Source organism: Tenrec ecaudatus, chromosome 7 (genome assembly GCF_050624435.1).
Source record: "Tenrec ecaudatus isolate mTenEca1 chromosome 7, mTenEca1.hap1, whole genome shotgun sequence".
Classification (NCBI taxonomy): Eukaryota; Metazoa; Chordata; class Mammalia; order Afrosoricida; family Tenrecidae; genus Tenrec; species Tenrec ecaudatus.
In genome coordinates this window covers 76,420,630-76,446,438 of record NC_134536.1, presented here as the reverse complement: position 1 = coordinate 76,446,438, position 25,809 = coordinate 76,420,630, and the positions used below count along the sequence as shown (strand labels likewise).

Here is a 25,809-nt window from a genome sequence, read left to right as displayed (position 1 = left end):
TGTCCACAAAACATTTCATTTAGTACAATTTTAAATAATAGATTGGAATTATAAAATTACCTCTGTCCAAAAACCCCAACTGCAACCAAGGGCTTAGAAAGGTTATATTTTATGTATTAAAAGTGAACAAAAAAATATGGACCATGTAGGAAGGGATAGTAATAAAATTACAATCCTTGATTGTGGTGTTATATAGATTTTCAGAGAACCTATAACTACAAGCTAGTCCTGAAAAAGGAAAAAGTAATAAATATATATGCACACATATACAATTATGTGAAAAGATGCTTTATGACTGTCTAAAACCTGTCCCTAAGCCTATTTAGAAATATACACTTCATGATTACCAGTCAATTGTACAGGGGGGAGGTTTTAAAAACTCAGTAATTCGGGGGGACAGCGCATGCGCGCGGGAAGATGGCGGCCGGGTTCAAAACTGTGGAGCCGCTGGAGTACTACAGGAGGTTTTTGAAGGAGAACTGCCGCCCTGATGGAAGAGAACTTGGTGAATTTAGGACCACCACTGTCAACATAGGTTCAATTAGTACTGCAGATGGTTCGGCTTTGGTGAAGCTAGGAAATACTACAGTTATTTGTGGAATTAAAGCAGAATTTGCAGCACCACCAACAGATGCCCCTGATAAAGGATATGTAGTTCCTAACGTGGATCTGCCACCCCTGTGCTCACCGAGGTTTCGGTCTGGACCTCCTGGGGAAGACGCCCAAGTGGCTAGCCAGTTCATTGCAGATGTCATTGAAAATTCACAGATAATTCAGAAAGAGGACTTATGCATTTCTCAAGGAAAGCTGGCTTGGGTTCTGTACTGCGATCTCCTTTGTCTGGACTATGATGGGAACATTTTGGACGCCTGCACGTTTGCTTTGTTAGCTGCTTTAAAAAATGTACAGCTGCCGGAAGTCACCATAAGTGAAGAAACTGCCTTAGCCAAAGTTAATTTAAAGAAGAGGAGCCATTTAAATATTAGACATTATCCAGTTGCAACTTCCTTTGCCATATTTGATGACACTTTACTTATAGTTGACCCAACTGGAGAAGAGGAACATCTGGCCACCGGAGCCTTAACGATAGTGATGGATGAGGAGGGCAAACTGTGCAGTCTGCACAAACCAGGTGGGAGTGGACTGACTGGCACTAAACTGCAGGACTGCCTGACCCGAGCAGTTACAAGACACAAAGAAGTGAAAAAACTGATGGATGAAGTAATTCAGAGTATGAAACCCAAGTAAACCACATCTTCCACGCGTCTTGTAGAAATGGGATCTGTTAGCACTGTGCACCAGCCTTTGCATTCAGTATCAAACCACATTCTTGATGTTCCTTGTCTTCCGTAGGTCAGTCACGTGCAGGAAAACCATTTTTTTGAAAGGCAATGACTTAGGGAAAACCACCCTAGGTTCATTAAATCATTTCCCTGTTTATTTAAAAATCATAGGGTTGTGCTTCTATATAAAGTTTGTACATCTAGCAATGTAAAATACCAACATGTTAAAAAAAAACAAACCCAAAACCAAATGAAGTAAAAACTCAAAATACTTTTGATTCAATGCTCTTTTCAAAGAGGAAAAAAATAAATAATGCGAGACTCAGAAAAAAAATAATAAATAAAAATAAAAACTCAGTAATTCAAACTCTCCCATCCCATTTTACTATTGAATACTGCTAGACATTTATGGGAGTAAAATCAGCTAAAATCGAGCAATCTAAAGTCAATAACTATGGATCTATGCAAATATGTCTAGAAATTTTAAAAGCTCAAGCAGAAGTAAAATTTAAAACATACTCAAGTCAATGGAGAACTAGAAATAAAAACTGTTGTTATTGTTAGGTGCTGTCAGTTTACTTCCAACTCACAGCAACCCTATTTGCAACAGAACTAAGCACTGCCTGTGTCTGTGTCACCCCCACAATTGTCTGTGGCCAGCGCTGCAGCTATTGTGGCCCAGAGCCTTCTACCTCTCCAAGCATGACGGTCTCTTTCAGGGAGTGGGCTCTCCTGATAAGAGGGTCCAGCGGCCATGAGATGGAGTCTTGCCATCTGCATGCTCTTAAGCATTCTGGTTGTCCTTCTTCCAAGACAGATGTTTTCTGTTCTGGGGCCCATGGTACTTTCAATAGTCTTCCGCAACACCAAAATTCACATGCACCGATCCCTCTTCTTTCTTCCTTATTCTAAGACTGCCCAACTTTCCCATCTATAGGAGGTGGATGGAAATGCCATGGCTTGGATCGGGCACACGTGAGCCCTCCAAGAGAACACCCCTGCTCTTCAACACTTTAAAGAATTCTTAAGCAGCAGATTTACTCAATGCAGGAAGGCTTTCGATTTCTTGATTGCTACTTTCACAGGCATTGATAAACGTAGAGCCAAACAAAATGACGCCCTCAACAACTCCAATTTCTTCTCTGTTTCTTATGACAGTCTACTGGTCCCATTGGGAGACTTTGGGTTTTCTTTACATTGAGTTGCCATCAATATTGAAGGCTGCCATCTTTTATTTCCATCAGCAAGCGCTTCAAACCCTCTTCACCTTCAGCAGCCAAGGATGTGTCATCTGCACACTACAAGCGCTTAATATGCTTTCCTCCAATTCTGATGCCACATTCTTCTTCATAGAGACCAGCTTCTTGGAATGTTTGCATAACATACAGATCGAATAAGTATGATGAAAGGCTACAACCCTGTGACAGTCTGGGTACTTTAGAGAAACAAATCAACAGAAACTCACTTATAAATGGTAAGTGCACATCAAGAAAACGTCCCAACCTAGTGCTACCCATTCCCACAAGTCCAACATTAACCCATATGTCCAACACCAATCAAAAAAGTCCTCCTCCATCTCACAAAACACACGCAATGACGTCAACTGCAAGAGGAAAGCAGAGTCAGTGAGTGTGTAAGCATCTCAGTGCTGGCATGGGTCTGTACAAGGCTGCTCCAGCACCCAGGGCTGCATCAGGGTAGGTCCACATGTCTTCTCCTTGAGGATGTCTTGCAGAAAGTGAGCCTTGCCAGATAAAACAGGGAACTGGCTAAGGTAGCAGCACCCCAGTCCGACCATCACAAAGCAAGAGACTTGAGAACCCGAAAGGTGAGGCTCACAGAGCCATTTATCTCTCCGACATCCAATTAACCCCACATTTGTTTATCGGCCAGGTTGGCACAATAAACGAACTCAAACCCAGAGGCACATCTTTCCTGATTTGAACCGAATAGTATTTCAGTGTTCTGTACAAAGGAGTGCCTCTTGGCACTCATGTGTACAGTTTCCACATGAGCACAGTTAAGTATTCAGGACTTCCCATTCTTCTCGATGTGATCCCTAGTTTGCTATGATCCACATAGTTTAATGCCTTTACATGCTCAATAAAACACAAGTAAATATATATCTAATTATAAGAGCTAGGTTTTGTGTGAACTCGGCTAGGCCAGGGTCTCAGTGGCCTGGCAGTTGAGACGGCCTTCATGATGGGATCTGCTGTGTGCAGCCCAGTAGTCTGAGGAAGATTAATGCGGAGTACAATCAAACCCCTTCAAGACAGACCTGCTGATGCTTTCTCAGGGGTGTGGCCTACTTCATACATATAGATACTTTCCCTCCTTTCTGGTCTGGATCCTGCATTTGTTTCATCTACTTTGGCTCTAAAGATGTTGTATTCATTCAACTGTGCGACCAGGAGCCTGACCTGCTGACCTCACATCCCTCTATCTCTGCCTTCTCCAACCTGTGGTTTCCCTGCTTGCTCCCTGATTGTTTTCCGGCTTCCGGGTTCATCATCTCCAGCAGCTCCATAGTTCCGAAACAAACCTCCAGTTTAGCATCTGACCTGCAGACTGAACCAGACTGGACTTAGCTGCTTCTGCAACTGTGTGCGCCATGTTACTAATGCGCATTTATTTCTTTACATACACACGTGAGCATCGTTGGTTTCGCTTCCCTAGAGAACCTGCCTAGCACACTGGCATCCTCAGCTTGCAGCCAAGATCCACCTGCCATCAGCAGTGATATTCCGTGTGCCATACCCTCTTCTGAATGATGCTTACATTTCTGACAGCTTTGCTGGTTCATTGCTACCACCGTTTTAAAATTATCTTCAGCAAAAGTTTACTTACATGTGGTGTTAGTGATACTGTTTGATATTTTGAACATTCCACTGGAGCACCCTAAGAATTGGCGCTGATATGGATCTTTTCCAGTCATTCGGCCAGGTGGCTGTCTTCCAAGTTTCTTGGCATAGACCCCTGAGTGCTTCAGCTGACCTTTCGTCAACTCTTGAAGCCTTGCTTTTCTTCAATATTTCCTGTGCATCGTGGCCTTCTTCCTTCAAGACCAATGGCTCTGGATCCCATGCTACCTCTTGAAATAGTTGAACGACCCCTATTCTGTTTGGAACAGTGGCTCTGCACACTCATAACAGCAGAAGCAAATGTGTTTCCCCTCAGGGGAAATCACCTTCAACCAGGCCTGTGAGCAAGCACAGATCAATTTTACAGAAAATGACCAGCTCAGAGGAGAAAATCTCAAAACCAAAAAGTAAGCTAAACAGCAATAGCTTGGGTCAATGGGAAAGGGGGGCAGAAACAGGTGTAGAAAAATCTTCACTGACTGAAATTATTACTCAAAGAACATAAAATACTTTTTTAATTAAGAAGGTTCAAATAACATGCAGTGAAAAACACAATTGATGAGGAACCAAATACATATCTAACACTGAAAATATAAATAGTATTGAAAACTAATTCACCAACGTTGTACATCAAACATAGCTAAATTATTAAACTACCAGTTATAAGAGAAGGCATTCTCCAGAAAATTAAAAAACAATGAGAAAAGATAAGTGATAAAAGAGACAAGGAAAACAATTTCAGAAGGTCTAGCAAACATAAAGTTGGAGTTTAGAAGAAAATCATAAAATTCTTAAGATCTTAAAAGCAACCAAAAGGAAAAGAGAGATCACCTACACAGGATAACAAATTCAGTCAATTGATTAATTCTCAAGGGCAGCAATACAACGTAGAAGACAACGGAATGATATTCTTTGTTGGGCTGAAGACTAGAATTCAGAATCTGGGAATTGCTCTTTTACGAAATAAAGGTGAAGTAAAGGGACTGTCAGCCCAAACAATGATACAGTGTCTTTCCATCGCTGCCCCTTCCTTCTTCCTTCTTTGCCTCTTTTTAGTAATAAAAAAGCCAAGAATCTGATTGTCGGAAGTAAATGATTCCAAGCAGAAGATCTGGATATTTTAGAAGAAGCAGTAATAAAAAATGATAAATGTGTTTAAATATAAGTATATGAAAACAGAAATGTCTAATTTATGAGAAGGAAAAACAGGCTAGGGCTCAAAGACTCAACAGTAATAACATATGCATTGGAAAAAAGTGTCACAGCTTTTTAAAAATTGAAATGTGTCCATTTTAAAGATTAAAGTAATTAATTTAGACTAGTGTCAGATGAGTTTGCATGGTAAGATTGCTTCTACACTGATTTCTACAATGTGTGAACACCAGAACAAGAAAAATGGCATTTCATAGCTTTAGAATATAACAAAATGTGAATATTACAATAGAAACAGTACATAACACTAGAAGCAAAAATGAGAAGTTCCCAACATAATTATACCTTTAAGTGAGAGCAAATGCACCCAATACTTATTAGGGGAAACATGGGAATCTTAAATTCACAAGTCATAATGTATCATTAAAGAGCTTGACATTTTTTTAAAGAAGGGAAAATTTTGAAATTGTAATAAGTAGGAATGAGCTGGAAGGACGCAAGAAGACACTTTCTCCGAATGCTAGAGGAGACGGGCCTAAAAAGCTAAAAGGATGAAAGCAATGCACTTTATGACATGTACACACTTCAGCAAGCATTTGGCCCCTCTGGACGGCAATATCCCCCTTTCCACCACAAGTCCCACTGATATGTGCACTTCCTGGACCCAACTCGGACTTTACAACAGTAACCTAAAGCAGACCCCTTACCAATCAATCACCTGGCACATATGCTTAGCTGAGTCTTAACTATTTTTAGATGAAACTCTTCTGATCCAAGCTTCAATGCCTGCGAATATTCTTTCTCTAAAGTTACTTATGCATTTTTGTGTATATTTAAAAAAACAAAACAAATTGAAAAAAAAACGCTTCTCTTTGCAAAGTAACCGCCATCGTGTAGAAGGGTAGACTCCTGTGTCCCTTCTGCACCACCTCCTCAAGGCAGGGCCTTAAAAAGCATCCACACAGAAGAATTGCCTAAAAACATGTTTCAAGTGTTTTAATTATATGACTAAGTCAAATAAAAAGAGAGAAAAAAAATAAAACGAAGTCGCTTTAGTAAAAATACTTCAAAAAGTATGCCAAGTCTATGACTGTAATGACTGAGATGATTTTAACCAAAAATACCTAAGATCAAACAACATACGTGCCAGGTGATGGGCACGGTGCCTACCTGGGAGTGTGTTTCAACCTAAGTTATATCTCTTGCTGCGTGTCGCCGAGCGGATGCAGACTCATGGCTACCCTGTAGGACAGAGATGCACTGCTCCATGGGGCTCCCTTATGCGCTAATCGGTACAGGAAATGGCAAGGGCCGTTCTCTTCCAGAGCTGCTGGTGGGCTCTTGCCATTCACCATCCAGTGAGCTGCCAAGAGCTTAACCACTGTGCCACCAGGGCTCCTAACGGAGCCTAAGAGAGAGAATTTCTGAGCAACATCAACTAGAGAGAATACTGATAAGAATAGTGGTTTTAAATCCCAAAACCTACAGCCCAAACCCACAGCCATCAAGTCATTCCAACTTCCAGCAAGCCTAGTTGGCTCCCTAGGCTGTAAATCTTTACTAAAGCAGATGCCACCATCCCGCCCCCCACTTCCTCCCATGGTATGGCTGGTAAGTTTGAACCACTGACCTTGCAGTTCATCACTTACCCAAGAGCACCACCACGTGACAAAAGTACCCTCTTAATTGCAAATACAGAAACACTCTTGAAACCCCATGGATCTAACTTTTTAGTAGGCTTTAGTGAACATGAATTATCAGTCTAATATTTAATGCTGTGTTTTCACGCTTCAGTTCCTTAATCTTCTGTCACATAGAAAGAAGTGAAAACAAATTGCGTTTTCCAATCCTGTCCCTATTTACTGGCAGATAGACTGAAAGCATTGTATACTATGGATCAAACACAAAGCTTGCTGTCAGCTTCAGAAAACTTTTTTTTTTTTAAGTATGGCACACTGCCTCAAGCCAACTACACACCAAAACATGTCGGGCTGCCCACACTGCAAATTATTTGGTATGTTCTCTATGTTTTGTGGTTGCAAAAATATCTATTTTGAAGATCATTTGGTTAAAATTAGGGACACAATCGATCTTAAGCACAAGATTCCCATGGAACAGAAACTATAATTGACCAAAATCCTGTCCGCTGTTGAAGTCTATGATTTCAGGCTCCCAGTCAAACATAAAAAGAAGTTATATTTTGAAAGCTGAAGAGACACAATGCGGACTATATGAAGTATTATCATTTGTAAGTGCACATTAAGTACTCACCCTATACACATTCCTGCCAGAATGGCTAAAAGAAGAAAATGCATTAAAGTAAAGGGTACATATGCCCTCCTCATGATCCCTGAAGACAAAGCGGGTGCATAAGCAAATGTGGTGAAGAAAGCTGATGGTGCCCAGCTATAAAAAGATATAGCATCTGGGGTCTTAAATGCTTGAAGATAAATAAGTGGACATTTAGCTGAGAAGCAACAAAGCCCACATGGAAGAAGTACACCAGCCTATGTGATCACGAGGTGTTGATGGGAACAGGTATCAGGCTTCAAAGACTAAGAACAAAAAATCTTATCAGTGTGAATGAGAGTGGAGTGCAGAGTAGAGACCCAAAGCCCATCTGTAGATAACTGGACATCCTTTATAGGTGGGTCACAAGTAAGAAACAAGCCAGTCAGGGTGCAGTATTGTGCCGATGAAATATACAACTTTCCTCGAGTTCTGTAATGCTTCCTACCCCCCACTATTATGATCCCAGTTCTACCTTACGAATCTGGCTAGACCAGAGGATGTACACAGGTACAGATAAGAGCTGGAAACACGGGAAATCTAGGACAGATCAACCCCTCAGGGCCAATAATGAGAGTAGTCAGACAGGGAGGGTAAAGGGAGTGGGGGGGGGAGGGGGAACTGATCACAACAATCTACATATCACCCCAGAAAAGTGGGTGAAGGGAGACATCGGTCAGTGTAAGACATGAAAAAATACTAATAATTTATAATCAAGGATCCATGAGGGAGGGAAGGTAGAAGAGGGAGGGAACAAAAAATGTGGAGCCAATACCAAGGGCTCAAGTAGAAAGAAAATGTTTTGAAAATGATGATGGCAAAAAATGTACAAGCGTGCTTGACATGATGTATGGATGGATGGATTGTGATGAGAGCTGTATAGGCTCCCAAGAAAATGCTAAATAAATAAATAAAGGGTAGGTATGCCAAATATAAGCACATTTCTGGTCAATGCCTCACACATAAAAGCAAAAGCTAATTTGAAAGGTTACTTCATTTCATTTGGCATTGTCATCTATCTGCTGAAATGTAGCAGCATCAGTATGGAGCATACAAAGAAATATTTCAAAGGCAGGCAGACAGCTTTGCTTACAGTGACTGGAGAATTTTTGCTTACAGTGACTGGAGAATTGCACTATCGGTATTATTTGTCAAAGTTTTAATGGCTGGCTCTCTCAAATCAATTTAAGACATTGTTTGACAAAACCAAGTCACAAAACTCTCCCAAGATTTGCCTGCGTTACCTTACAGGTCTGCTGTCCGATCCCAGAGCTATGGAGAGTGTCCTGAGGATAATGTTCTAAGTGTTTAATAAAAGAAACATGCTATTGGCAGCGCATGTTACCTGTGGGTTCCGCCATCAGTTACCAGTTACCACTGAGCTGATCCAACTCATGGAAACAGTAGGGGCACCTCGGGGTGCACTGCCACCTCCAACTGTGTGATCAGTAGCCATGGTGTGTTCCTTTGCTTCACGTGGATTTGAAAGTTGGACGGTGAGTAAGAAAGACCGATGAAGAATGGACGCATTTGAATTATGGTATGGGGGAAGAATATTGAAAGTAGCATGAACGGCCAGAAGAACAAGCAAATCAATCTGCCTCGGATGAAGCTCAACTTGGAAGCCAGGAAGGTGAGAGCTGGTCTCCTGTCCAAAAGGACCTCATGCTTGCGAGGCTGGTGCAGGGTCGGGCAGTGTTGCGGTCTACTGTGACACTGCGTCTCAAGAGTGAGTGGGAATCACCTTGATCTCCCATAAAAACAGCAGGCACCGAGCGCACTACTGCAAACCCACGGTGCCGCTGAAGCAAATTCAGACTGCCTTGTTCATCTATCCTTGGTGGGGTATTTCAGTCCATCTTAGTGGATATATATTTGGTTAGGACCCCAGCAGATGGCTCTCTCATCCAAGCCTTGTGACAGAAGAAGAAAGAGATGATAAACCGTGTTTCTCAGTGTCAAGTGATACGAACTCAAAATGCTCAAGAGAGGATCAGCCCTTAACATGAGCTATTTTTAACTTCTGGTCTGTGTAGACCTACTGTTCTTAGCGCTTCTATATTATCGTCACTGAATGGTTGTCCCTACGGTGGTTACATATATGTAAAACAGCTTGTTTCAGAAAGAATGATGCACATAACAAGCAGCCCAACCAAATAAGCTATATACACACACTCAGCATACACACACATTAATCAATATCATTCTAGGAGCTAATTAACACCCACCCTAACAGTCCAAAGTCCAACTGACTGCAGTCCTTTCTTGCCTGAAGCCCAGCTAAGTTAAAAGTGCTGCTAGAGGTTCAAGTAGGTGATATTTCTAAGCAGTATTTTTCTGAGAATGTCCTCCTTTCTGTAGCGTCCAGAACATGCCTAGCTGTTGAATTCTCTAATAAACATCCGCTTCTGACATATGTGACAGCAGAATGCTCAGACAGGAAAAGCTATCTGGGAAGCAAAATTTGACAAGATGAATAGCTATTCGGGAATGTTTTTCTTTCAGAGCGTCCCTATTCCTAATGTGCTCTTACCTACAACATTCCCTGTCCGCTTTGCAAACATAGTTCTTTTGTCGCACACAAAATTCTATTTATATTATATTTCAAAACTGAAATGAAGTCAATATCACATTCAATAGCCCCCTACAGGACAGAGTAGAAGTGCCCCCTATGAGCTTCTCAGGCTGTAACTCCTTAGCAGAGTAGAAAGCCCAGTCTTGCCCGCAGAGAGGGTGCACTGCCGCCCGAGTCCTAATCACTGCGCCACCATGGCGCCTAAATACTACACAGCACGCTTTAAATAAGACCCTGCTTTCTAGTTATACTGTTCAAAATTATCTGGACAATACAATCAATCGTGTCACTTTGCCTAAAAATGCCTCACAAAATGTAGTGACATTTCATCAGCCGTTGATTTGTAGCTGACATCAGATGTACGCATTGAGTTGAGGCTACAGATAAGTGAGACAGGTGTGGAAGACATCTGCGGCTGGAAAAAAGGGGGGGCACTAGACCCACAAACAAACAAATACAATCCCAAACCCACTGACTCACAGCGACCCTAAAGGGCAGGGTAGAACTGCCTCTGTGGGTTCCGGAGGTTGTAACATTTTTCGGGAGTAGAAAGCCTCCTCTTTCTCCCGAGGAGCGGCTGGAGGTTTCAAACTGCTGACCTTGTGGTCAGCAGCCCAACTCCTAAACACTATGCCACCAGGGTTCCTCGTTCTGTACCCAGAGGGCACCTGAAAAGTGAAAAGTTGCTCATTAGAGTATTAATAAATTGGGTTTCGTTGAATGGGCACATATACTGCATACTTCATCCGAGGATGACTGTCCACAAGCAGCGCTAGATTACATAAAAAACCCAGACGTGATGGTTCTTAGAAATGCCACTCCCACAATTCGTTGGAGCCTTATTGTTAATCTAAGATCAACGAAAGCTAAACTCACTACTCAGTAAGTACAAACGCAAACCTACAGGTAAGTCTTACCGAGAGGATGGTTAAAAATCCCATCCTACCCACTGGGAATGTGCATCCCACCTGCACTGGCGGAGTCTACATATTTCTTCAGCGACGAACACGACCGCCTGCCACACTTGGGGCCGAGGGGGAATCCCACCGAGGAAGAGGTGTTTGTTTACAGGCAGCCCAAGCCTAGAGGTTTGGTTTGGTTTCTTAAATACATAATTTCCCCAAAGGACTAAAACCCAGGCGACGGCCAGAAACTGACCAACGCAGGGAAAGCCACACGGCGGGCAGGCTGCGCCGCGCGGACAGGGAGCCCCGCACGCGGGCGGGCGGCGTCCCCCGGGGGTGCCCAGCCCACCCAGCAAAAGTTCAAGCGCGTGCCCTCGGCGCCCGCGCCCCGCGCCCGCGCCCAGGCGGGAAATCCGGGGACACCGCCCGAGGCGCCCGGCCGCCCAGCGGCGGACCCGTTTCCTAGAAGGCCCGGCGCCGGGCGGGCGAGCCGGGGCCGCGGAGGGAAGCGCCGCCGCTGCGGGAGGAGCCGAGCCCGGCCGCCCAACTTCGCTGCCCGCACCCGGTCCGCGCCGCGCGGCTGCCGGCCGGGGCGCAGGGGACCCCGGATCTCACCTCGTACCAAGGGCGACGCGCGGGCGGCGGCGGGGACGGGGAGCCCCGGGAGCGCGGCCCGCTCCGGCGCCTCCCGGAACTTTCCTGGCATGGCACTCCTCTTCCCCGCCGCGGGAAGCAGTGCTTCCGAGCGCGAGCAGGAAGCGCGGCGGCGGCGGCCGGGGGGCGGGAGCTGGAGCCGAAAGTGCGGAGCGGAGCATCGCGGACCCGCGCCGCCGCCCTCCCTCCCCCGCGAACTGCCGAGGGGTGCCCGCCCCCGAGCACCGAAGCTGCCTCTTAAAGGCGCCCGCGCGCGTTTGGGACCGAGGGAGAGGGGAGCGGGGAGGGGAGAGGCGCAGAGAGATGCGGGGAGGCCGGGGGCGCGCAGCCCGGAACGGCCTCGCCGGCCCCCGCCGCCCGCGCAGCGGCACCGAGGGGAGAGCGAGTGCCGGAGCCTGCAAGGGGGGCCGCCCTCGCGGGCGACCTCCGCCCGTGCGTGGTCCCCGGAACCTCACTCCTCTGCTTCCCAGCCCGCATCCCTTCTGGCGTCTCGGCTCCCTGTCCCCACTGCGGCACCACCCTCGCAGGACACCCCCAGAGTCTAAGCGCCGCGCTGCGGGCTGCCCAGGGAAATTGTGCACCCCAGGGCTGCTGGTGTTTCCTCCCTAATCCCAGGCCCCTTCTACCCCCTCCACAGGAATGTGGGTCTCACCCCGTGAGATAAACACCCAAAGTCCGACCGGGGCCCTAGACTGAGCCCCCGAAACAGTCATGGATGTGTGGCCCAGCGGACTTGCCAGAGCCCAGCGTTAGCCCGGGCTGGGCAGTCTTGCACTGGCAGACTGCCAGCCGGGCTCCCCCTGGACTTGACGGACTAGTCCATAAAGTGTAGGTTCTTTCCATTGTCATCGAAATGGCCAAACTGGACTGAAGGAGGTCCCCCGGAAAAGATACTGACTTACGGTCGGAAGGCTATATATTTTTAATCATTTTATTGGGGGCTCATACAACTCATCGCAATCCATACATCCATCCATTGTGTCAAGCACATTTGTACATTTGTTGCCATCATCATTCTCAAAATATTTGCTTTCTACTTGAGCCCTTGCTATTGGCTACTCATTTTCCCCTCCCTCCCCCCATGAATCCTTGATAATTTATAAATTATTATTATTTTGTCATGTCTTACACTGTCCCATGTCTCCCTTCGTCCATTTTTCTGTTGTCCATCCCCCAGGGAGGTTATATGTAGATCTTTATAATCAGTTCCCCCTTTCTACCCCACCTTCGCTCCACCCTCCCGATATCACCACTCTCACCACTGGTCCTGAGGGGTTCATCTGCCCTGGATACCCTGTGTTTCCAGTTCCTATCTGGTCTAGTCGGATTTGTTACGTAGAATTGGGATCATAATAGTGGGGGAGGGAGGAAGCATTAAAGAACCAGAGGAAAGTTCTATGTTTCATCGTTGCTACCCTGCACACTGACGGGCTCAATTTCTCCCTGCCAACCTTCTGTAAAGGGATGTCCAGTTTCCTACAGATGGGCTTTGAGTCCCCACTCCCCACTCCCCCTCATTCACAATGTTATGTTTTTTTTTGTTCTTTGATGCCTGATACCTGATCCCTTTGAAGGTCGGAAGGATATTGACAAATGTTGCTTTGGATTAACAAATAGAAAAGGAACCTCACATTGTTTTCCAGCTCTCCCCAGTATTTGTGTTCTTGGCTGAGCCCACAACCAGAATCCTGAAGATGCCCTAGAGTCACAAAGCACCAAGAACTAAGATCGCTTTACCAGTCCCAGTGATGAGGGGGCCACAGAGTGCCTGCTACCCCTTTCTCTATCTTATGACTCCAGCCCTTCCTTCTTAATGGTTCTGGGCCTAGAGTTGCTTTTTGCTGTTTGTTATTAGAATCCTACTGTTAGGGGAAGATAAACAGGCAATCTGAACTTGAGGTTCAGCATGGGCTCCAACACATGCCTCCCCAGGACTACATCTGTTCAGAGGGAATGCCACGCTCTAATTCAAAGACATCTGCATGTGTCAGCAGTTGCCTGAGACTAGACCCGAACAGCTTAGTTCTGCCCCCTGCTAACCCCAGCCATGCAGTAAGCACACACTGAACTTCTGGAGGAGGTAGTCGGGGATAAAACACACACAAGTGTGAGCAACTTCTGTTACCAGAGAGACCCTGAGCCCTGGATGCCACAAACACAGAAGACGGTCCTTTCTGGAGCAGAAATGAAGAGGAGAGGAAGTCAGCAGTGAGGGGGGCGGGGGGGGGGGGGAACTGCAGCTATTCTGAATTTTTATAAACTCTCCTTTGATCGGGATTGCTGTATTTGACAGGCATTCCACTCAAGCTGACTTAAGAAAATCAGTGGGAGAAGGGTTTGGAATTTATGTATTGTATGCATATAAATCTTAAGAATAAACCTAAAAACAGACATATGAGTTTGTTTGTTTTTTTCTCCATATTCTCAAAGCGTATCCGAGGTGTTTCTCTCCATATCTGAACAGTGCTTTCCTTTGTACTGGTTTTATTTTCTCTAGGCTGGGGCAATTCGGCCACCTGCAATTTCAGGCTTACATCCAGCCACCTGAGCCCCTCAGGCCATCTGCTGGGGAGCAGACTGGGAAATGATCCACTTGGATCCTATACTGATCTCTGAACTAACCAATCAGAATGGATATATACACATTGCCAGTCTGGGGCCATTTTGCTTACCTCTGGCAGCAGGAGTGCCTTCCTTGCAAAGTCCATGGACGAAGTGGGGGACATGAGCCACCCAAAGGGAAATGGAAGCGCTGAAAAGGAGCGGGGAAGGGCTGTGGAGTGGATGAAGACCTTGGGTACCAGCTGCAGTGTCCTCGCCCTACCACACCAAAGGGACTCACCATTCGCTCCCCCTTTTGCCCGTACCCTCAAGATCAAGAGACAGTCGATGGCTGCAGGATTCTAGTGGCTGCATAACTCAAGCCGGCCACATCCATTGGCCTCGGAAGCCACTGGAAAGGTTCTCCATAATGTTTAAGAAACCATTTGCCAAAAAGTACCTAAAACTTCATTGCATTCATTGTTTTTCCTTTAAATCTTGTAAATCTGCCCATACCACCCCCACCCCGCCACGCCTATGATTTGTGTAACAGGTGCAACTTGCTAGGCATCTATGAAAATTCCTTGTTACATCTGTGAGGGGGCTTCAAAAACTTCCTGGAAAATTGAATCAAAAGATAAGGAATGTTTCCATGAACTTTTTGAAGCCCCTTTGTACATCTGTTCATCCTGAAAACATTTTCGGATCAACAAACATTTCTGCATCCAAATAATACAAAGTTCAACTTCTTTTTTTTCTTTTAACAAACCATCTTATAAGGAGCTAACCCAGACATCATACCATTCCATAGTCAATCATAACAAGCAGTGTTGTTCATCACTACCACAGTCTGTAAACATTTTCTTCCTTCTCGAACTCCTTGAAATCAGCTCCACCTTACCCCCTCCCCCACCCTCCAGAAAACCTTATTCTAGTTATTGTCGCTATAGTTCCATCTGTACCAAAAAACATAGAAAAGTACAGAACAGAGTCAAGAAGGCTATCAACAATGACAAAAATACAACAGAGAAAACCCCATTTGGGGGAAAAATAATAATAATAACTTCACAGATATTAAAAACCAGATCAAGCCCGAAGTGTATCAGAAGGGAGATCAAGTGACAAAATTTTAACCGTTCAGGTCAGATTTGTCGTTTTAATCTACTAGAGTCGTCGGTCCAATACTCCTTGTCTGATAACCAGGCTATTCTTGTCCCTCGATCCTGGCGAGAGGGAACTCACCCGAGGCTTATTCCGGGGGTAGGTCCTGCAAACATATTGTGGGCCTCTGCTACCATCCTAAGCCTTCTGCACACCAGAATCTCACACTTTAAGCTCTGATACTATTCCCCCCTTCGGTTTGGATTATATAATTTATAATCCTTGGATCATGGATGCTGGTGTGCTTCCTCTATGTAGGCTTAATGGATGTCTCATTTACATGGCTGCTTGTTTGAAAACAAGCTTTTAAGACCCCAGACGCAATTCTTTCTTACAGCCAGGCATCAACTAATTTCTTAGCCACACTTTCCTATCACATCCATATCTTCTCTGTTTCCTTCATGAGGATGCGTATTGAGCAGGGCCATGCTGTAAGAACGGATTGTTCTTATATTGGAGCTCGGATTAAATGTGAGCCTCAGATCCCTTTCTGAATCTGTTTTTTATCTGCCTCTGGTTCAACTTAGAGTCTTGCTTGTTATTTATGGTATAGAATCTTCTTGATCATCTCCCTTGAGCATAAGGATCTTCTGTTTATAGTGGCACTGATTAGTCCATGATAGTAAATATAAAACACTATTGAGAAAGGGAGATTGAACAAGTGTGGGCTAGCTACAAGTTGCAATACATGGATTATTCACTTGTACAGATTGGGTACTACTTGCACAATCAATGGGAGTTGGTGGTCAGGCAAAACGTACAATAGTATTCACTGACAGTGTCAGTCATGGGTCTGCCTGAATAATGCATATCTTCAAACAGCAAGTAGCGCATTGCAGTACTAAGTATCTATTAGTCCTCCTCCCAACAGTTCAGTACTCTTGGTATCAGTGTCTTTGCTTCTTCATGCACCACACTGTCCTGTGAGGAACCCTGGTGGTCTCGTGGTCAGACACTGGGCTGTGATCCGCAGGGACAGCAGTTGGAACCCCCCCAGCAGCTCCTCAGATTCAAAGAGTCTTGTCTCCTAGGAGCACTCTGGCCATATTTCCTCCAAGACAGGTTGGTTAGTCGTTTTGGCAGTCCGTGTCCTTTCAAGATTTTTCATCAGGACCCTCATCCACATCCATTGATTCTTCCTCGGCCTTCCTTATTCAAGGTCCAACTTTCACATGTTTTGGAGGTGATTGAAACATAGGTAGGCCTATAAATCATACCTCTAATTTGCTGATTACATTGGAAAACTTTCAACTCCTGTCTACACATTAGAATCTGCTAAAGAACTTGTTAAAATACCAGTGGCTAGGGCCACCCCCCAGAGACCCAGATTCTGGGGTGCAGTCTGAGCATCAGAAGGGCATCATGGCTGAGGACGCCTGGGTTACACAGTACCTGAGCGACTTGGTGACATACTGTGTCTAAGCCACATTGACCTTCATGATTTATGCTTCTACTTCTTAGCCAAGCAGTAGGTAGCATGCTAGGTGGACAGATGAAGTCTAGGTACTTTTGCCTCTGCATTGCTTTGCACTGCCTGAAAAATCTTCAGTGGTGTTACAGACTGCTCATAGTTCAGCTCCACCAGAAACACAACACAGATCCTGAGTCATCGTCTCCTATGTGTCTTTCCACGTGTACAACATACCATCAGTGATCAGCATGCAGTAGTTCCTGGAGGTTTTAAAAAGCAGTAAAACACCACTGAAAACTCTCTAAGGAAAAGGGAAAAAACCAGAACAAATGGCAATAGAAATCTATAAACTGAATAATTAGCAAATGACTCATTAAATATCAGCTATTTTCTTCCTGACTTGTAATAGTGTGGCTTCTAAATATAGTAACTAGTGATGAGCTTTTTTGTAATTTTGAGTACAGTCATCCCTGCTATGAGTATGCCCATGGGCACAGTAGTTAAGCTGAAAGGTCAATGGTTCAAAGCCACCAAATAGCTCCACAGTAAAAAGATGAGGCAGTCCTCTTCTGTACAGAGTACAGCCGTGGAAATGCTAGGAGGCAGTCCACCATGTCCTATAGTGGACTGGGAGTCAGGATGAACACCCAGGCATGGGAGTTAGTCTGTTTGGAATCCCTCTTACATGTATGTGATAATTTGCATATTTGTCCATTTCATCTTAGTAAATCCAGACTTCTACTGGAGAAACATAATAAAGGTAGCATAATTTTGAATCTTCCCAAAGAGAGAGCGTGACTAAGACAGGGAGAAGGAAAAAAAAGTGTGACAATTTGACACTATGTGCTTCAAGAGATGACAAAATGAGAAGTCCCAGAAGTACTCTGATGTCTTCGTGTGTAAGAAGGCAAATCTGAATCTACTCTAGATTTCAAAGGAAATGCAAGGGATGGAGGATGAATTTGAAAACTACCCCAGTCAAATCCAGAATGTGGACCATTCAATTAGGAAAATGACCTCATTTCTCTACCAAATATACCAAGAGCTTGAAAAAATAAAAAAAACCAACAAGGCAGATTGCAAAGAAATTTCAAAAACACAATAATGAAATGCAATGTGTCAACTAAGTCCTATTTGGAATAAGCCACCTGTGCAAAAATCCCGAAACAAACAGGAAATCAGCATATGGTCTCGGGAAGAGCGCCTACCAGCGATACTGCATTTGTTAGATGTGATAGTGGATGGCGTGGCAGTTAAAGAGAAGACCAAAGTGTTATGACAGGTGCATAATGGAGAATTGTATCATTCCATTAAAATAAATAAATAAATGGAAGGAAGAAAGGATAGACTGAAGAAAGACTGATAGCTTATGAAGCTACAGGATGGTTAGGTGAGGGTTCGTCATTCTACTGCGTATATTTGGGAAGCTCCATGTCAAAGGTTCTTTTGGTTTGTTTTAATCTTCTACTTGATATTGAGTTAAGTTTTATTAAAATTCATAGCTTGATTTTGTCTGATCCTGATTGCATTTATAAATACCTTTAAAAACAACCTTGTTGGCTTAAAAGTCTTTAATTATAACATTTTTACACCAATATTTACCAATGGTCACATTCAGTAACCTCTGGAAAGTTCAAGGTATCTGTCAACTCACTGGACTCTGAGGACAAAGCTTTGTTAGTTTTTTCTAAGGAGCCTCAGTAATGACGGATTGGGTCAGCAGAGTGGTCAATAAGTGTCATTAAATGTCTCTGTAGGAGAGCACAGGGCCACCCCACACAGATGCAGCGACCTTCTCTCCAAATAGTTCCATGTTGGGATTCTTCTCATATTAATGGTGTCAAATTACTAGCTTGGGCTAACTTTCCCTGATTTATCATGTCCCTGTCAAAGTCTACAGGCAAGTCTATAGGAAACAACCAGTTTGAAAAACAAAAACAAACAAAAAAAACCCAACCAGTTTGATACTTCCATCTTTTTTGTAAACCTTAGAGGAGACATGATCTTCTGTCCTCTAAAATGTTACCCCATCACACTCTCTCCCATCCCTCAGCATAAGAGGACATGGGCACACACACACACACACACACACACACACACAGCCGCTTAGCCACACACCAAATAGACATGATAGCGATAAGGTCCAGGATATCACGACTAAGAAAAGGGACCGAAGAGCAGCCACTCAACCTGCTCATCTCTAAATGCAGTGTTTCTCCCACACTGAGAGCTTGATTGAAACAACATCTGCGACAATGGCTCAAACATTCCTAATCTTTTAAGGCTGAACCAGGACCAGGCACTGCTTCATTATACATACGTCACCATGAGCAGCCCCTATAGCAGCCAGTGGACATCAACAAGACATATATGCAGCCACTTAAAAGAAAATAGACCGGCATATCAACATCACCAATTCATGGATACTATTTCTTAGGACAAGAATAGGTTTGTAAGAACAAATTAATTTTTAACAAATATTAAATGAATAAAAATATGACTAATACAAGAAGGAAGAGGCTCATAGCTCACACCCTACAAGTCTATTGACCTGGGGCTTAACTCAAAATGCATGATCGTGAAGTAGCTAAGTAAATGCTTCCATATTTGACCATCACAAGTTCTCCTGCTAGCTCTGCCATAACCTAGTGAGAGAGTTAAAGTTTATTTTGCCAAGCTGACCGATAAACACATGTGGGGTTAATTGAAGAGCGGAGAGATAAATGGCTTGGTGAGTCTCACCTTTCTAGTTCTCGGGTTTCTTGCTTTCTGATGGTCCGACCAGGGTGCAGCTGCCTTAGCCAGTTCCCTGTTTTAGCTGGTAAGGCTCACTTCTGGCAAGACATCCCCAAGAAGAAGTTGCATGGACCTACCCGGATGCAGCCCTGGGTGCTGGAGCACCCGTGTGTAGACCCCAGCCAGTGCGTAGATGCTTGCACGTTCACTGATTCGGCTTTCCTTCTGCAGCCGGCATCATTGCGTCTGTTTTGTGAGATGGAGGAGGACTTTGTGGATTGGTGTTAGACATATGGGTTAACGGGTTAATGTTGGACTTGTGGGCTTGGGCAGCACTGGGTTGGGATGTTTTCTTGATGTGCACTCAACCTTTATATAAAACTCGCCCTTATACATGGGTTTCTGTGGATTTGTTTCTCTAAAGTAACCAGACTAACATAGCTAGGTGGTTATTTAACCTCCTAAAGATGTTTCCTCGTCTACAAAGGAAAACCAGTGTTGTGCGGATCGAATAAGACATGCACCTAACACATTCCCTGAGAAAACAAATGTCTATCCATGTGCGTGCATTCACTGTCACCCAGTCGTTTCCCACTGTGAGCGACCCGACAGGGCAGATGCCACTGCCCCTGTGGCTTTCCAAGGCGGTCTCTCCGCAGGAGTAGAAAGCCCGGTCTTTGTCCTGCAGGGTTGCTCCTGGTCTCCATCTGCTGACCTTGTGGCCAGTAGCCCAACATGCCGTCACTAAGCGACCAGGGCTCCTGGTCCATTCATTGATTATTAATAGTTAGTATCACTAATATGTTAGTGTCACTAATTCACAGAGTCTGTGTTTTTCCAGCATGTTCTTTTAACCAACTCCCTTTTAGAAAGTTGTAGAATCAAGGGAGCTGATGTAAACATTTGAGTACTTGAAATTCTGACCATCTTCCTTTCCACCAAGCAATTCAACTAACAATATTGGTTGTTATTATTATCACCAATGGCAGAAATATTTCCCAAGTGAAGTGGTTCCCACACATCTGAGAGTAAGTTTTATCATTTATTATCTCTTTTGCACTCACTTGTTTTACATATGATCTACAGATTTGGAAAACAACTAACTTACCCTTAAAAAGGCATTACTTCAGGAGTATTAAAAAAAACTATTGACAAATCAAAAAGTCATGGTGATTTGGGCAGTTTTAAAGTAAGATCGTGGGGAAACATTTATTTAAATTTGAATATATTTCGTTCAATTGTTTGGCATTCTTGAATGTCATATGTCAAAATCACCCCACTTTAGAAAAAAATTTATTGTTTTCAAAGTGACTATGTAAAATTATCCTTCTAGTTTCTTATCATAGATAGATTTGACAGATAATATCCATGTTCCAAAAAGTGTCTGCTCATCTTAAATGGCTACATAGGTAATGGGAAAAAATCATAAATTAGTATAGCAATCATAAGAAAGGTATTGAATCCTGTACGAACCCAGAGTGAGGTCCGTAAGCAGGACCACTGCTTTCTGGCTTCCAGGAACCTCCATCTTGCCCTGAGGACCCACCATCACCAGGGTGCACCGAGGCCACAGTGCCCTGCTCCGCGCTGTCCATAGAGGACTGCTGAGCCAGGATGCTTGACCCATTTCACAGACATCAGGGGCTCATCAGCAGAACCAGAGTCTCCTAGAACTGCGCTGTTGGGTGAGAACTTTGTCCATCCTCCTCCCTCCCCACTCTCCTTCATTTCTCCTTTTTATCTTTCACAGACACTTCCACCAATATCTTTCTCTCAGGACTCATCCCATGTTGGTGTCTCCTGCTTGGTGTGCCCAGACAAACTAACCCTCTGAACTTGACAACTAGGAAACCATGATAAGAGTGTAGTTGACGTTTGATTAGAGACAATAGATAGATTGTAAAACATTCGCGGTCTAGGGGCACTCCAGGTAGATCGTGTGTACTTCTTTTTTCTATACAGAAAGACTTTTTTTAAAGGACTGAAATGTACCATTTGTGTGGAAGGGTGAAAAAGCTAACTGCAACCTTAAGTGTAACAAGGCAGGCACCAGCAGCAACAACTGCCTGGAAGAGAGGACTAAAGGCATGAGGCCCCCCACCCCCAACACTGCCCTCATGTCAACCCCATCTCACAGCCAGCCTATAGGAGAAAGCAGAACTGCCCCGTGAGGGTTTCCCAGAGTGCTTATGAGAGCAGGGAGCCTCATCTTTCTCCTGCAGTGGAACTGGTGTGTTTGAACCTCTGACCTTGTGGTTAGCTGCTCAATGCTTATAAGGCCCACAGTTCCACCTGGGCTTCCTGTGAGCCATATGGACAGAGAAAAATGAAGAAATACATTCAGGTATGTATAGATGACATAGATGCTATTAATCAGTGGTTGTCAACCTTCCTAATGTCACGACCTTTTAATACAGTTCCTCGTGTTGCGGTGACCCCCAACCATAAAATTATTTTCATTGAGACTTCATAACTGTAATTTTGCGACTGTTATGAATCAGGTAACCCCTGTGAAACGATCGTTCGACCCCCAAAAGGGGTCACGACCCACAGGCTGAGAACAGCTGCTATAACTAATGCTTATTTAGAGACGGCAGTGAGCTTTTTCATTTGTTTGGGAAGAGTATGAAGCAGAAAAGGTAAAAACTAATCCAAGATGCCTGTTTCAGTAAGTTAAAGAGATAATGCCCATGGCCACAAGAGGAAGAGAAAGAAAATGTATATATTACATATATCTCTTGCTTGTCAGAATGATCCGTCAGGAAGAAGGTGCCATTGTCTAGGAGCACAAACTGATGAGGCCGCTTGATAGAAACACGTTATTAAGACTGAGACGTAAAGCAACACCTTACAGAATGCATGCATGCACGGGGGAGAGCCTGATGCCATCGCTCCTGACAGTACCACGAGAGCGGGACCGTGGAGAGTCAAAGGGATGAAGCCAGGGAGGAGGGGAGCCCACACCCAGACAAGAAGGAAGATCAGCCCTCAGGGAGCTTCAGTCATGGGGCCCTAAAGGACGTTGTCAGACCCACGAGCAGAGCTGTTCTCCTTCAGGTTTTGTGCGACTGTAATCCAGCCCACTTTTCCAGCTTCTCGTCTGAAATTCATTTAAATTTGACCAACGCCACATATGCTTTCAGAAAGTTGTTTTGTTTGTTTTAGGTAAAGATTTTTTTAAGTTGAGATGTCTGGTTGAGATTATACAGAGCAGACATGAGTATCTGTCCAGTTATGATCAGAAAAGCATAAATTCTTCAGAAATCCTGAGGATTTGGCATTCCGTGGCCATGAAGCTGGACACGAGCTGATTGAGTTCATTTTATCTGGCTCATAAGGAGCAAGAAGGCATCAGTTGATGTCTGGTTTACATTTTCCAGAAGCTTATAGAAAACCACAGTTATCTGAAATACCTTCACACAGCACCTTCACTTTGTGTGGTTGAGGAATCTAAGGCACTTGAAGGGACTAGTTCCCTGCGAGGCAGGTCCTGAGACAAGGATTTGAGAGCAAGCAGCTAATACACGAGGCGGAAACAGGGAGTGGGAAGGCGAGCAAGCCACTGAGGAGTTTGCTATCAACTGTGCAAATGCACGCAACTGGAATTAGATGCTGCTGAACAAGTCTGGGCCAGTGGGATGGGGGGTAGTACCATCAAGTTATCCTGCCCAGGAGTGAGGGAGCCCGGTGTTCATCCGCAACTCCCATCTGTTCCTAGAGGATTGCTCTTGGAAAGCACTAATTTTCTTCCATATCTGGCCTACTCTGTGTTGGGCACGAACTAACTGCAGAGGCTAGAAAGAGGCTTCGGCAGACATACAGGCACTGGCGGTGCTGGCAGCGTGGAACGGGAAGTGCCGAGGGGACTAGATGTGAAAATTTCCTCAATGAAAGGGTTCCTAAAAGATTGTTCCAATCCAACTGGAAACTTTACATTCACACCAAACGCTTCTTAAAATTCAAAGATGAGAAAAGCTAGACACAAACTTTCATACTTTTTCAAAAGATTTTCGCCTAACATGAATGGTATCATGTTCTGTTTTTCTAATTCTGTTATTTTCATAACAAGTTAGCTTTGTTGTGCTATGCATGTGTATCATAAGCATAAACGTTATGCTTATTATTATAAGCACTGTTGAATTGTTCCATTTGACTATCATTTAATTACAAGCATTTAATGTGAAGTGGAGGAATAGGTTTCAGGTTCCCAGGACTCTTGTCAAGAATGGATTTCTGTAATAAATGAATCCTAAAAGAGCATGGAAGATGAACCTAAGATCGTGATGGGATGTCCATTTTTCTTATCGAAGTGCATCATATGTATCGTCTCTTTTGGAACTTGTGCTCCCTAACCTTTGAGAGAGCGAGAGAGAAAAAAGTTACAGGAAAGTATACTCCCTTGACCACCCTGTTCCAGGCAGGAGGAAGGCAAGGAGGAACTCTCCCATCCGGGAATAGTCAAAGAACTGCGGGATCTAGGTGGCCAGTGCAGAGGAAGAGAAGAGACCGTGGAAGAGGTGGCTCCGTGCATCTTAAAAACTATGCCCGTGAAACGTTAAGCCTTTGCTCACTCCATTTGGGAAATGTACCCACTCCCTGCTCAATCAATACTATTAAGTTACAAAATCCAGGCAGTTACGCGAACACTGGTGTTATGGAAAAATGGAGAATCAGCACATCAGATCATTGAGCACATCATTGCATCACTGCCAAGCCCGGAGATTCGTGGCTCAGCCCCGTTGACACTGCCTTTAACCATCCCGAGAGCGATACTCTCTTGTCACGCTTCAGAGTTCATTGCTGCCAGATGTGCAATGTTAACGCTCGAGTTGATTGTTCGCGGGTGTCGTGAATTCCGAATGTTTGGTCATGAGATAGGCAGTGAGGGAAGCAAAGGAGAAGCACCTTCTCCGCCTCCATGGGAGAATCCAACGCCTCCTGCATCTGAAGAGCTCAAAGAAGCCCGCCCAGAGGAAGCCGGTTGCGTTGTGATCTGCAGCACGTCTCAACCTTGCCCAGCCACACCGCTCGGCCCTGGGCGCCACCCGTGATTCGGAGCACAAGTTTTCAGAAAGGTCCTTCTAGCTTGTGAAAGCCATCTGGGAATCTCATGAGGTATCCTCAGGAAATACCTGCGGGATGGCTCACCCCCCTTTCTGCCACAATGAACGAACGCGCACACTGGTCTAGCATTCCAGGAAGGAAGAAACCACTCCTGCCTTTCAGGTTCTGTCTCTGTGTCCAGAAAATACACTTCTCCACTGTCGGTGGCGCCCGGGTGGCACAAGGTCAATGGTTCACACCCACTCTTCTCTCCATGGGGGAAAGATGCTCCCATACACAGTGACAGCCTCACAAACCCTACACAGGGTCACTATGAATTAGAATCGACTTGATGGCAGGGGTGGGGGTAGGGGTGGGTAATGGTCATCCAATCATAGGCTGTGGACCAGTCAGAAGTGAATGGTCTCCTTTGCTGACTTCGCTGTCCTTTCCTGGCAGTCAGCGAGAGACGCTCGGGAGCCCAGACGTGTCCAATTCAAGCACTAAGCAGAGCCTGAGCTCCTAGGTCATATAGTTGAACTTAGTGTGTGTTTCTGACCCTGTCTCTACATATTGTACTAGCAACAAAGAAACTCCCGGAGGCAAAAGGGATGAGTGGTGGGACTTGGGGGAAATCGCATGCTAACAACACTTCCGACTCATCCTTCCGCTTGAAGCATAGAGAACAGTCAGTGTACATGTACAAGATATCAACATTTAAATAATTCACAACAAAATTAGAACTGTCAAAAAACTTGTGGCGCATATATACTGTTTTATTTTCTGAAGACATTACAGAAGACATTTGTTTCTGAATAGCTGTGAAATTAAAAAAATTGAAGATAGCAATAAAATACCTGAAAAATATATTGATTTGGAGTATGTATTATAAGGGATAAATTAACTGCGTGGGTAGTCTTAAAGCATCTGGTGTTCGTTCATGGTTCGTTCACTGACAGCCAGTTATATATTTACGAAGATAGCGCTATTGTCAACCGTCTGGGGACTCCACATTCCCTCAGGGGATGGCGCTCCTCAGCTGCGTCCGTGTGCACACAGTTTATGGGAAAAGCATCAATTAGCAGACTCAGAAACCCTGAGGAGCAGTTCCTCTCTGTCCCGCAGTGGCTAGGAATCAGAATCGATTCGATCGGCAGTGGATTTGCTTCTAGGTTTCAATAGTAAATGTCACAGC

General features: G+C 44.5%; 2 protein-coding genes across 4 annotated transcripts in view; one reads left to right on the top strand and one right to left on the bottom strand.

The window, feature by feature from the left end:
- Window positions 1–11,931, bottom strand: part of GPR63 (G protein-coupled receptor 63) — a 50,503-nt gene extending 38,572 nt beyond the window's left edge. For 2 of the 3 annotated variants that reach the window (XM_075554752.1, XM_075554751.1), the window contains exon 1: window positions 11,684–11,931. The gene's annotated coding sequence lies outside the window, so the exon portion shown is untranslated. The remainder of the gene's footprint in view (window positions 1–11,683) is intronic. The other variant, XM_075554754.1, reaches the window with a different exon arrangement.
- On the top strand, window positions 398–1,605 carry LOC142452815 (exosome complex component RRP43). The gene has a single exon (XM_075554016.1). The coding sequence runs from the start codon at window positions 418–420 to the stop codon at window positions 1,246–1,248; it is 831 nt and encodes a 276-aa protein (XP_075410131.1). The 5' UTR covers window positions 398–417; the 3' UTR covers window positions 1,249–1,605.
- Window positions 11,932–25,809: the final 13,878 nt, after the last annotated feature.

Excerpts from the sequence above, each read along its gene's own strand:
- LOC142452815 (XM_075554016.1), top strand. The coding sequence starts at position 418 with ATGGCGGCCGGGTTCAAAACTGTGGAGCCGCTGGAGTACTACAGGAGG.